We start from the raw sequence: 13995 nt of genomic DNA, 5'->3' as shown, positions 1-13995 counted from the left end.
GATTGCAGTCATACATTCCCATATGAATCTCAAATTTTTGTAGTGTGTCATGGAGCTAATAGAAATGTATCTTGGGCCGGGCGTTGGTGGCGCACGCCTTTAATCCCAGCACTTGGGAGGCAGAGGCAGGCGGATCTCTGTGAGTTCGAGGCCAGCCTGGTCTACAAGAGCTAGTGCCAGGACAGCCTCCAAAGCCACAGAGAAACCCTGTCTCGAAAAACCAAAAAAAAAAAAGAAAAAAGAAAAAAGAAATGTATCTTGGGAAATGGTCATGCTTTGATCTTTCTCAGACAAGTACTCACTATAGCCCGAGCTGGGTTAGAACCCAGGCTGGCTTCAGACTTACTTTGAAATCTGTTAGGTTGCACATATTTTGTGAATAATGCCAACTTGGGTCACGGGGCTTAACATTTGCTTTGCTGGGCATAGTGGCACAAGTACTTGGAGTACTGACTGAGGCAAGAGCACCACATAAGTAATGAGACCAGCCTGGTAAGGCCTCCAGAAAAAGCTGAAATAGCTGGGTGTAGTGAGCACGCCTTTAATACCAGCACTGCAGAGGCAGCTGATCTCCATGACACAGCCAAGGATACATAGTGAGACCTGTCTCAAGACATACAAGGGAGGGAGGGTATTGTTAGAGACCAGCTGTGGCAGTGCATGCCTTTAATTCCACCTTTGGGGGCGGGGGTCGAGGCAGAGGCAGGAGTATCTCTGAGTTTGAGGCCAGTGTACATAGACCATCCAGGACTACATAGAGAGACCCCGTCTCAACCTCCCACCCTCTAAAAAAAGGTACCAATGTAAGCTTACAGTAAAACCTGCCTCATAACTCAAAATAATCTCCAGGTTTGCCCTGGTGCCTTCTTCCCTAAAGATTTTTTGACAGATTTTCTATATAAAACTCCTCATTTTCAGTTTTTTGGTTTTTTTTTTGTATTTTTGTTTTGTTTTGTTTTGTTTGCTTTACGAGACAGGGTTTCTCTGTATTGTTTTGGAGGCTCTCGGTCCAGGCTGGCCTCGAACTCACAGAGATCCACCTGCCTCTGCCTCCCGAGTGCTGGGATTAAAGGCGTGCACTACCACCGCCCAGCTCAGTTTGTTTTGTTTGTTTGTTTTTTCGAGACAGGGTTTCTCTGTATTGTTTTGGAGGTTGTCCTGGAACTCACTCTGTAGAGCAGACTGGCCTGAAACTCACAGAGATCCTCCTACCTCTGTCTCCCAAGTGCTGGGGTTAAAGGTGTGCACCACCAATGCCCGACTCTCATTTTCAGTTTTAGTTGTTTAGAAGGAGCTGACAATGTAAACCATGACAATAGAGTCATCATTGAATTAGTTTGAGGTCAGCCTAGACTAAAAGCAAGACCAAGGTAACCACACCTCCACCTCCTCCAACACCCCCCCCCCCATAAAAAAGAACAGGCATGATGATGCTCACTATAACTTCAGTAGTTGTAAGATGGGGCAGAGACATCACTGATTTGAGGTCCACCTGTGCATATGGTTTAGCCTCCAACTTCCAGTAAAAGCCAGGCAGGGTGGTGCCTGTCTGTAATCTCAGCACTTGGGAGGTAGACACAGAAAGGTGACATGGGTCATCTGGGCTACATGAGATCCTAACTCCAGGAAAATGAAAACAAAATGTGTCTTCCCTCTTTCCTCGAACAGTTGGAGATAGCTTTCAAAAATATAGTCAAGTGTAACACAAACTAAATAATTGGAGAGGAACAAGTGTGCACAATGTAGGCTGGAATAAGACGTAAGAAATTCAATGCAGCTGGCTATGTCAGGGACTGTCTGTAGTCCTAGCTTCTGTGGGACTAAGGCAGAAAGATTGCTAGAGTACTCGGGAGGTAGAGTGCTGGGATTAAAGGCGTGCGCCACCACCCCCCGGCTGAAAGAAAATTAATTTCAGTTTTTTATTTTAAAAAAATCTCCATAAAATCACAGTTTTGTTGACAGAAGACAGAGCACTAACTTTTCCAGGAATAATGAGAATGTGCCGGCTAGTCAGCACAGCATTCGGGTGTCGCACATATATACACATTGGTTGCTTCTCGAAGAATTTCTTGGTTGGCAGCATGGTGTACTATTAAACAACAATGGGATAGAGTGTGGTGTTAATAAGAGCATCACCTGAGATACTTTGTTTTATCCAAGAAAACATTTTAGGAAAATGTATTGCTTTTAATAATTTTGGTTACCAAACAGATGTATTTTAAAAGTCACTGTTTGGGAGAATGTTGGAAAGTTGTGTTTTTTTTGCTGATTAACATTGTCTTCTTTCTAGCTCCCAGATGGACGCATTATTAAAGTTGGAGGAGAGAGATTTGAAGCACCAGAAGCTTTATTTCAGCCTCACTTGATCAATGTTGAGGGAGTTGGTGTTGCTGAATTGCTTTTTAACACAATCCAGGCAGCTGACATCGATACCAGGTACAGTAGACAGCATTTCATGGGCCACAGAGACAGCTCAGCAGTCAAGAGCACTTGCTGCTTTTCCAGAGGACCCGTGTCAGAGTGCTCAAAACTGACTGTGCTCAAAACTGACTCAAAACTCGCTGGCCTCTGGGCACCTGTGTTCATGTGCATGTATCGGCATGCATACACACACATCTCAACATGGTTTAAAATAAGAATGCAATCTTCTTTTAAAGAAAGAAATATAAACTGAATGAGCTGTGATAAGAGTGCTATTAGCTACATTATTGCTTCTCAGAAGCCTCTTTAAACATTTTTTGAAGATTTATTTCTATTTTATGTGTATGAGTGTCTGTCTACGTGTGTGTGTGTGTGTGTGTGTGTGTGTGTGTGTGTGTGTGTGTGTGTGTGTGTGTGTGTGTGTACGTGTACCATGTGCATACCTCATGTCCATGGAGGTCAGAAGAGGACATCAGATTTCTTGGAACTAGAGCTACAGAGGGTTGTGAGCAGCCATGTGGGTCCTGGGAATCACAATCGGGTCCTCTACAAGAACAAATGCTTTTGACTGCTGAGCCACTCACCAGACCCCACTTAAAAGTTACTGTTGAAACAATTTAAACTCAACAGAGAAGTAGCAAGCCTAATACACAATATATGTGTGCCCTTTATCTAGTTTTCCTCTTCTGCTAATATTATGCTTATTTGCTGTGTTTATTGCTGCTGTTTCTTTGGGGGGGCATTTGAGAATAGATTGAATCTATAAATTCTCTCTTTTGCAGTCCTAAGAAAAGAGATACACTTTTATAGTCTAGTATGTCATTCAAGAAATTTATTATTGATGTATGTAGTGTCATATTTCCATTTTATGCAGTGTCCCTGTAGTGTCCTTTGTACAGTTGTCTTCTGTCTGGGAAGGATCAGGGGTAGACTCTTACATATTTAGTCATGTCTCTTCATTACCTTTTTTTCTGGTACAGTTCATTGTATTGTCATCTTTGCAAAGTTCAGACTAGTTATAACTACTTAGATTTCTTTAAATTTGCACTCAATATTTTCTCATAATTCAGGTATGCATTTTTGACTAGAATGGTGTGTCCTAAGGACATCACATCCCGAAGTGATGTTTCTTACTGGTGACACAGATGCTCTCAGTGCAGCACTACTTGAAGTTGACTGCCTGCTCCAGTGCATGCTCTGTTTTTCCTTTCCTAGTTAGGAACGTGAAAAAGCACATTGAAACTATATAAATATCCTATTGTTAGCTCCCTCTGCTCTGTCCATTGATGACCTATCCTGTTCCTCTAGAACCCACACTGGTGGTGCCTTTCCTCAGCACGCTCTGCCCCCTCATATCCCTTGATTAATCTTGCCTAAGTTCGTTTTTATTACTAGTTATTATGTTTCCCCTTAACATGTATCTACTTTTGGATTTAGTTACAGTACTTGACTAGCATACATGAAACCCTGGGTTTGATCCATGACGTGGTATGGCATGTGTTTTAATTTCATTACATTTTTATCATTTAGTTTTAGGAGCTGTGGTTTGTTATATTTGTTATGTCAGTGTACAAGGCTTCCCTTCTGTACATCTTCTCTTCCTTCCCAGCTGTGAGTCACTGTCCTAACAGGTGTGCAGTGATTGCCATTTAATTTACATTTCTGTGATGATGGGGGATGTTGAGCTTTTTTCTCCTTTGGTATGTCACCTGGGTGTTTATGCATCTTAGTTTTATTGTTGCGTCATCCGCCACAGTCTTATCTAGCAGATATTTGAGCCTCTGACCTTCCTCCTCCTCCTCATTGTGCACCCGGCTTATGCGGTGCTGGGGGAGGAACCCAGGGCTTCGTGCTGCTAGGCAAGTGCTCTGCTGAGCTACACCCCTACCCAACACCTCAAAATAAATAAATAAGTAAGTAAGTAAGTAACGGTCCGTTTTCCTAATCTGAAACTGCAAATATCCACTGTGTCTTACTAGATCTGAATTTTACAAGCACATTGTGCTTTCTGGAGGGTCAACCATGTATCCTGGCCTGCCATCAAGGTTGGAACGAGAGCTTAAGCAGCTTTACTTAGAACGAGTTCTAAAGGGAGATGTGGAAAAACTTTCCGTAAGTATCTATATAACTGTTGCCATTGCTTAAGCAGCTTTACTTAGAACGAGTTCTAAAGGGAGATGTGGAAAAACTTTCCGTAAGTATCTATATAACTGTTGCCATTGTTTTAAAACGCTGTAATGTAACTTGTGGCTCTTGACAACCACTAGATGGAGCAAGATGTCTTACAGACAGATTCCTGTGCAGTTAGCCTCTGGAAGACTTGAAAGACCTCAAGAGAAATTGCCTATTTGTCTCCTCAGTCTTACTTGTGTTCCCAGAATTATCACAGTTTCTGAAATGGGCTTTATTGGTGATTTTGCCCACACTAGAATATAATTGCTGGTGGTTCTTTGGCATGCCCTCTTTCCTAGCTTTGATCTGTGAAGTATACTGTCTGCAGTATTGTTGCAACCTAGGTTCTTTAACCATGGCTTATTCTCTGGCTTTGTCTCACTATCCTTAACTACCTGTTTTAGATAAGATCACCCATTTCAGAGGACTGTGTATAGACACAGATGGTATAGTATTTCACCCACTTTCTCATTTCATCAAATTATATAGAGAATTTAAAATCTTATCTCTGGCAACCATTTATTTACTCTGCAAACTTTTGAGAAGAGGAGAATGGAGTACTACATTCTGGTAAAACCCCACTGAAATTGATTCTGCAAACTCTTAAACCCCTCTCCTCACACATCTTTTCAGTTCTGTATAACTAGGGTTTGGACCCAGGACCACACCCACCAGCAGGCAGTCTAGTACTAAGTCACACTGTAAGCCAGGAAACATTTATTGAACTCCAGCACTATGCCAAAGCTGATCTAGGCCAAGGGAACAGAACAAAACCATGGTAAACAATAAAAGTGGCTGCTGTCAGTTTAAGAACTTACTAGTATTAATAATCAATGGTTATGTTGGGGAGGTAGGAGATATAAAATGGTTGCTTGCTATTGGTAAGGGGGTGTGCACCCCACACCTGATGAGAAAAGGCCTCTGAGGAAGTGTCTTTGGGTCCAAGACCTGTGTCGAGTTAGGGAGTGAGCATCTCTAGTCAGGAACAGTGCAAGGGGCCTGAACTGGCAGAAATGTCCCAGTGTGAATGGAACAGAGTAAGCCAGAGAGGGGTAGAGGACAGTGTCAGAGAGCTGAGAGATCCTGAGGGCTCTGAATTGAAAAATGATAGAGCCTGACTTATCCCTTAACAGAATCTGGAAGCCAAGTGTGGTGGAGAAGGACCTAAGAGGAAGAGGAAAAGAGCTGTTAGAGGCTAAAGCCGTGGTTAAACTGGCTGTCTTAGAGGGTGAATGGAAATGTCCTAAGACAGACAGACAGCATGAAGGACCTAGTTGAGGTTAGAGACAAATTGAGAGCAAGATGCTGAGCTTTTGTGCTGTGTGCTGAGTTGTGTGAAAACAGATTGAGAGTCAACTACCTGAGTTGATATTGAGCCACCAGGGGTAATGTCAGGAAACAGAAAGGGACAGAGCTGGGGAGATGGGTCAGTGGTTAAGAGCACTTGCTGCTCTTGAAGGAAAGCCAGGATCAGCTCATAACCATCCATTCTCAAGTTCCAATGGAATCGGTGTCCCTTTCTGACTGCCATGAGCACCAGGCATGTATACATAAATGCATGCAGCCGAAACTCATACATATAGTTTTTTTGTTTTTTGTTTTAGTTTAAAAAGAAATGGAGGTAGCCGGGCGTTGGTGGCGCACGCCTTTAGTCCCAGCACTCGGGAGGCAGAGGCAGGCGGATCTCTGTGAGTTCGAGGCCAGCCTGGTCTACAGAGTGAGTTCCAGGATAGCCTCCAAAACAATACAGAGAAACCCTGTCTCGAAAAAACCAAAAAAAAAAAAAAAAAAAAAAAAGAAAAGAAAAGAAAAAGAAATGGAGTCACTGGGCAGTAGTGGTGCCTGCCTTTAATCCCAGCACGTGGGAAGCAAAGACAGGGGATCTCCAGATTTGGGGCAAGCCTTGTCTACATAATAAGTTCCAGGACAGCCAGTACTATACAGAGAAACCCTGTCTCAACCTCCCTACCCGCCACCCCCACCTCAAAAAAAAAAAAAGAAAAAGAAAAAAGAAATGGAGCCTAGGGCTGGTGAGATGCTTCAGTGCTTGAAGTCACAAGCCTGATGACCTGAATTAGACCCTAGAACCAATGCATGGTAATAGGAAAGAATTGGCACCCAGAAGTGCATATGCACACGCGCACACAAACACACATGCACGCAGTACATGACAAGAGAAGGATGGGTGGGGAGCATGTGTGCGTGTGTCAGTGGAGACCTCTGCATCTAGAGGTGACTGAAGGAGAGGGTGGGGCAGGAGGATGAGCTCCAGAGCAGATGTGGGGTCAGGGGAATAGGAGGGCAGTAGAAGTTGCACTTAGGAAGGAAAGCTGCTGTAGGACCTCCTGTGGGGAGGGGAAGTGAGAGCAGCAGTCTGTAGAGAGCACGGCACGGCTGGGGAAGCAGTGTCTTCCCTGAGAGCCTCGTTGAGCTCCAAAGCTCTTAGACATTTCCTTGAGGGGGCTGCAAAGATGAGTCATTCATTAAAAGCAGGTGCTGTTGCAGAGGACCTAAGTTTGGTTCCTAGCATCCCATCAGACTTTTAACAACTGCCTATAACTAACTCCAGGGGATCAAACACCCTCTTCTGACTCTATGGGTACTGCTGTCACATATATATACCCACATACAGATGCATGCATATACGTAATAAAAATTAATTCAAAATTTTCTCATAAAAGCACAGCCAGGCTCATTTGTTCTTATAGCTTTTTTATTGTCAGACATTGTTACTAACAGTTTTACAGAGGTCTTTGTAGTCAGAAACATGAAAAGCCCCAAATCTTTACTATATGACCCTTATGAAAACATTTACAAGTTGAACAGTGGTAAGCATAGCATACATGAGTATGAAGTAGGAGGATATTGAGTGCAACTCTGTGGCAGAGGGTGGTTACTAACCTTTAAAAAAAAAAAGGTAGCTGGACAGTGGCACACGCCTTTAATCCCAGCACTTGGGAGTCAGAGGCTGGCGGATTTCTGTTAAGTTCTAGGCCAGCCTGGTCTACAAAGCAAGTTCCAGGACAACCAGAGCTGTCTCTAGGGGTGGAGGGGGGAGGTTAATAAAGCAATGGTATTTGTTCTCAGACTTAACTAAAACATTGTTGTTTTCCACATCATAAATACTTAGATTCCGGGGCCTGGAGAGATGGCTCAAAGGTTAAGAGCACTGACTGCTCTTCCAGAGGTTCTGAGTTCAATTCCCAGCGCCCACATGGAGACTCACAACCATCTGTAATGAGGTCTTGTGCCCTCTACTGGCATGCAGGCAGAACACTGTATGCATAGTAAAAAAATCTTTAAAAAAAAAAAAAAACTTCAATTCCTATATTTTATATATGTGTCAGAAACAATTTAGAGCATATGGTTCCATTGCCTCTTTGTAGAATTTGTGATATCTTCCAGGATAGGTATAGAAAGAAACAGAGGTCTGTATGTCTGGGGATCTAGCATTGTTTATTATGTGTGTGGGTGTTTGCCTAAATGTATGTCTGTGAAGGCCAGAAGAGGGTGTCAGATGATCTGGAACTGGAGTTATAGACAGTTTTCAGCCACCATGTGGGTGCTGGCAACTGAACCTATTTTTCTGGAAGCAAAGTCAGTGCTCTTAACTGCTAAGCCATCTTTCCAGCCTCAGGTTCAAATATAGTTCTGATTATTTTTTCAATGTATAAACTGTTTCTGTACAATAGTAGTCTTCTCTATATAGCTTAGATTCAAGAAGTTGAACCAACTGGGAAATGGGGAGTTTTAAGACTCAGTTGGGCTAATAGTTTTTCTTTCTAAACTAGAAAACTTGTTTTTTTCAATTAGAGGATTTTTGTTTCACAGTATCATAAACAAATCACAGCACTATATTTTAGCATAAGAAAATCTCTTTTCATAGGGTGTCATTAGGTGTTTTTTGTTTGTTTGTTTTGAGAGGCGTCTCCCTGGGTAGTACCAAGTAATGAAAATTTAATCTTTGTATTTTAACTGGCTAATGTAAAAACATACAGTTACGACACAAAAATAAAACAGTATGTTGGCATTTATCTTTTTTCTCCCAAACTACCCCTCTTGTCCATCAATCCTACCTAGAATTGCTCGATTTCCCATATTGGAAGTGTCTTACATGCCCATGGACTCCCTGGGGTCACCCTATGTCCCCACTCCATACAGGGAGTTTCTCAATGCTAACTCCCCCCCCCCCCCCCCGAGATTTCTCATGGCCTCCAAAAGTCTCCAATCACCAAGACTTAGTTGGTTTCCTCCTCTAGTTTTCCTACATTGGCTCTTACACGAAGTTTCCTGATTGCTGACCTTTGAAATTCCCTTTTAGAGAGCTCTCTGTTTTCCTGCTTCAGTTTTGCTTGCCTTTCTGAAGTATGAGAAAAGGCAAAACTTCCTTGACTGATCTCAAACAATGGGCAGGATACATCGCTTCCATTTTATTTTATTTTATTGGAGATTTAAGAGCCTTCCCAAACACAGAAATCCCAGACAAGCCCCCAAATTGTTGGAAATATGACAACACATTCTGTTCTCATCTCCCATAGGCTGGGACTTGGCTGACTTCCCATATTCTCCATCTCATTAGTTTAGGACACACAATCTTATCTAATGAATGATTTGGAGCTTGAGACTTCCCCATTTTTGTGATAATAGGCTCAGTCACATAGAACTAGTCGCATAGAACTTTCAGAGTTCTGAGACAAGCAGGTACATACTGTGCCGGCTAAGGAGAAGGACCTAGCCCTTCTGCTTATCTGTTAACTGATGAATTTTAAGTGTGCCTCATATTGAACATGCATCATAGCAGGCAAGTGTAGTGTACATGCCTTTAACCCCAGCACTTGGGAAGCAGAGTTAGGGGGATCTCTGTGAGTTTGAAGCCAGCGTGGTCTACAGAGAGAATTCTGGGACAGTTAGAGCTATGTAGTGAGACCCTGTCTCAAAAACACCCCCCCCCAAAAAAAAGGAAAGAAGAAATAAAGAAAATGGACCATAGAAATCTGTTATAACCTGTCTGGCTTTATTTGTTTTGATTATGTTTCACTTGAATTTAAGCAATAGAGTATGAGTTTTGCCTCCTAGAAAGGAACTAGGAGGTCTGGCTGGATCTCAGGACAGAGGACATGCACTGGTGTGGATATCTCAGTTACGGTTACTATTGCTGTGACAAAACACACGACCAAAAGCAATTCAGAAAGGAAAGAGTTTATTTGGCTTACACACCCTACATCACCTCTGTTGAGTGAAGCCAAGGCAGGAACTCAAACTGGGCAGAACCTGGAGGCAGGAGCTGATGCAGAGGCTGTGGAGGATGCTGCTTACTGGCTTGTTCATCCTGGGCTTTTTGGGGGGAGGTAATTGTTTGTTTTGTTGGTTTTTTTCTGTGTAACTATGGCTGTCCTAGAACTCGATCTGCAGACTAGGCTGGTCTCAAACACAGAGATCTACCTGCCTCTGCCTCCTGAGTGCTGGCATTAAAGGCGTGCACCACTACCATCCAGCCATCATCCTGTTTTTTCTTATAGAATACAGGACCATTAGCCCAAGGGTTCCCCACACACAATGGACTGCCTCCCCAGCCCCATATCAATCATTAAGAAATTGCCCTACAGTTTTGCCTACAGCCGTGTATTATAGAGGCATTTTCTCTCTCTCATAACTTTAGTTTGAGTCTGACTGACATAGCCACCCCCCAACCCTGAGAATCCTGAATACCAGACAAATCAGTTTAGTTTTACTGAGTTACACTGAACTAGACTCGTGGTGGTATTTGACCTGGAAGAACACTGTTCAGAAACTAAGGAAAACCTGTTGCTTCTAATTCTTGGGCTATTAGCACAGTGATTGGTTGGTTGTCCAGTTTATTTAATCTGGATAATGGGTGTGAATTAAGATTCTTGTCTCCTAATCACAAACATGGGAGGAATAACTAAATGTTTGTGTGTCTGAGGTGCCAAAGCTGGCTGTTGTCCTGTGTAGATTGCTGAGAGATTGAAGACACATTCAGAAGTCTTCTTGAAATGGAGCATTGTGCACACAAGATCTCATTACTCTTTCTCCTTTAGAAATTTAAGATCCGAATTGAAGATCCGCCCCGCAGAAAGCACATGGTATTCCTGGGTGGTGCAGTCCTGGCAGACATCATGAAAGACAAAGACAACTTTTGGATGACTCGACAAGAGTACCAAGAAAAGGGTGTACGTGTGCTGGAGAAACTCGGTGTGACAGTTCGATAAAATGCCAGGCTTGTTCCCATCATGCCTCTGATGCAGTCTTCTTTTTCCTCTTTTTTAAAAAAAAATTTCTTTATTGCCAGTCTTTGAACTCATTCAACTCCAGGACTGAAAGAGGCCTCTCTGTCCCCTTTGACTGGAAAGGTCCAGTTTTATTCTCTGTCTTGGGGAAGCATTGTTTAATTCTTGTTAATGTGGGTAAATCTGGTTGTTTGATGCAACCACTTCTCTCCAAACATAACCCAAAGGCAAAGGGCCTCTGCTGCTTTCCCTCTTTCTAAGTAGGCATTTAGATCATTTCCTGTAGTCTTTCTATTTTTGCTTTATTGCTCTAATGCTGCTAGTTTTAGTTTAGCACTGTAGGTGGTATGTCTTTATTAGCATAAGGAAAAACTTTCACATGAGCTTTTACATACTCTGGGAGGGGGTGGTAAGGGATGGGTGGGCAGCCCCTGAGCCCTTTAGGTCATTTCCTCTATAGTGTTAGCTTTCAGCAGTCAACTGCTGCCACTTTTTAAGTACCCTGAAGCTTGTCCTGTTAACATCTTCAGGAAGCTCAGAACTAAGGTGTTTGGGGTAGGTTTTGTGTGGTGGGACAAATGGGTGGTCTTTCTGTTGTGGTTTTGGCGGGTTTCTGCTTCTGGGTTTGTGAGATGAACCTCAATTATAGGACTCTGATTGGTAGGTTTCTTCTTTTGGTCTGCCTAGAACTGTTTCCATATGATAGGAAAAAAGCAAGTTGAGCGTTTAACTACCATGAGGTTTAGGGATTAATTCCTTAAGTCAAACTATTAGCTGAGAGTGTACTTCCTAAACTATCAGTGAGAAAGTAACATTTTAAACAAAATGTTTTCGTTAAGCCAAATTATAGATAAAAAATTAGTTAGGGTGGTATTTTCTAAACACTGTTGTTTATTCAGGAAGCATTGGAGTAATGATGCTGCAAGCATTCTTGAAAGTTGTACTCTTATGTACCTGATCAGTGCTCCTTGACTGAAACAACAATACACAGAAATAGTTACTGGCAGTGGGTTATAATTGTTGTATTAACATTAACATTGGGACTTGTTGCCAGTTTTTTCTTTTTCCTTTTTCTTTTCTTTTTTTTTAATGAGACCTGGAACTAAAATTTTAGCAACAACAATAGAAACTTTACCAGGAGTCAACTATACGTTTGTACTAAAAACTAATCATGACTGCTACTTCCCAGCCATCTTTTGTTCTTGAAAGAAAAGTGGTTAGGATTTTGGATATGTTTGCAGACCTGTCGGGAAGTCCTATTTATGAGTCCAGTTGGTATTGTTTGTTATCTCAAAAAACATCCGGTAGTACCTAGATGTAATGTGAGGTCTTTCTAACATTGAAAAATGAAATATTGAGACGTCGTATCACAGATAATACAAAATGATAATTCTGGGAGAAATATTTTCCTTCATTTCAAAATACTCTTTACTAATGATGAATTTGAAAGAATGGCTTTTTTCCCTTTCTTTTTGGATGCTTAACATCAGAATTTTTAGTGGATTTTTTTGAGATAACTTTTAAAATTCATTTATATAAAATCAGCAGCAAAAGGAAGTTAGTTTTAATTATGCAGCTTCTGTGATATTAAGTATTTTTTTGCCTGCTTTACCTCAATTTGAACAAATAGGAGAAGTCTGTGTGCATGCTGGACATGCTTAATACACACAACAGCCCGCCAGTGCCGGCTGGTCGGTGTTGGGTGCGTGACTCAGAGTCACCTTGGAATTCCTAATTGTTCCTAAATCATGTTGTCAAACACCCCAGTCTTGGGAGTCCTGGGCCCATTGCAGGACACCTACTGTATATAGGACTGGTACCAATGACTATTGAGGGCAGAAAAATGATGGACTCTTGGCTTTGAGCATGCTTTTAAATATCGGGGTAGAAAACAAGAAACAACAGGGTGGAATCCTAAATAAAACAGTGAAAGAGCATTATCATTTGTACCTTGAATGTAGAATTTGTTTTTATTTCATAATTCTGCTAGCAAACATGACTGTTAAAAATTATGTATTTATATATGTAATAATTTAGAAATTCCATTTTATAGTTTTCCTATCCTAAGGTGAAATAATGAATTTAATAATTTGGGAGTTGGGACATACTGTATGTATTCTATTGGAGGTGTCAGGTTTGAGTCCTTCAAAAATTAAAAAAAAATGTTTTTTTAAAAGATCAGATTCTTAGCTCTTGAAACCCATTGTCACTTAGATTTCCAATGCTAATTACAATTCCTTTTTTATTTTTAAATTAAAATCACCAATGCCTTGAGGGATTTCTTAGAAAATGTGGTATTGGATGTTAACTTTCACAGTTCTGCGCACTGTTAGTATCTATCTGGCAAGTATTTGAGAAATCAATGGAAAGCTAAATATTCTAAATTTAACACAAATATACTTCTTTTCAATTAAGAAAATAAAATCAGATTTTTCAAAGTAATTTGAATTTTGTCTTTGTTTTTCCTTAAGTAGTTTTTCTCTTTAAATTTTTTTTGTACTTTTAGTTTTGCTATGCAAGATGGGTTTAGAACTTTAAACCAGTTAGTCCAAGGTCAAGGGTTAAGGCAGGGTGTTAACAGCCCAGGCTGATCTGGAATTAGCATGTAGCCGAGGAGGACTCTTGAACTCCTGCATCTTCCAGATGCTGGAATTATCGGTGTGCACCATGATACCCAGCTCTGGTTCAGGGTTGATTATTGACAAAACCCATTCTTTCTGGTGAGGTTTTTACTTACTTATCATTGTTCATCTATATTTTATTTTTTATTTTTATTGTGAGGCCAGGTCTCTCTATGTAGTCCTGGCTGCCCTAGAACTGGTCATGTAAATTATGCTGGCCTCAAACTCACAGAGTCCTGCCTACCTCTGCCTGCCTCTGGAGCACTGAAATTAAAAGTTCCGTACCACAGCTCCCAGTCCATCTAGTAGGGTCTTTAGATACAAGAGAATGGATTTAGAGCTACATTAGAATTTGTTCTGTTTTGCTTTTTTCTAAGAGACTGTTTATTTCCCAGGCAATTGCAGGTACTTTTGCAGAATCAATTCTAGATACACTTATGTGTAACATGACTCTCTATGGACATTGTGGCTGATCTGTGTGGAGTTTTTTAGGCATTTTTTTTGTTTTTGTTTTTAATTTTTTCCCCTTTATT

At 41.4% G+C, this 13995-nt stretch overlaps 1 protein-coding gene across 2 annotated transcripts in view; it reads left to right on the top strand.

Moving 5' to 3' along the window:
* Positions 1–13283, top strand: part of Actr2 (actin related protein 2) — a 38486-nt gene extending 25203 nt beyond the window's left edge. For both annotated transcript variants that reach the window (XM_040733251.1, XM_040733250.1), the window contains 3 exons: positions 2291–2436; positions 4401–4533; positions 10653–13283. In XM_040733251.1, coding sequence (XP_040589185.1) covers positions 2291–2436; positions 4401–4533; positions 10653–10823 — 450 coding nt within the window. In that variant the 3' untranslated portion in view covers positions 10824–13283. The remainder of the gene's footprint in view (positions 1–2290; positions 2437–4400; positions 4534–10652) is intronic.
* Positions 13284–13995: the final 712 nt, after the last annotated feature.

The sequence above is a fragment of the Mesocricetus auratus genome, unplaced genomic scaffold (assembly GCF_017639785.1).
Source record: "Mesocricetus auratus isolate SY011 unplaced genomic scaffold, BCM_Maur_2.0 Super-Scaffold_100029, whole genome shotgun sequence".
Classification (NCBI taxonomy): Eukaryota; Metazoa; Chordata; class Mammalia; order Rodentia; family Cricetidae; genus Mesocricetus; species Mesocricetus auratus.
The sequence above is the reverse complement of the archived record's forward strand: the minus strand, read 5'-3'. Positions and strand labels throughout refer to the sequence as shown.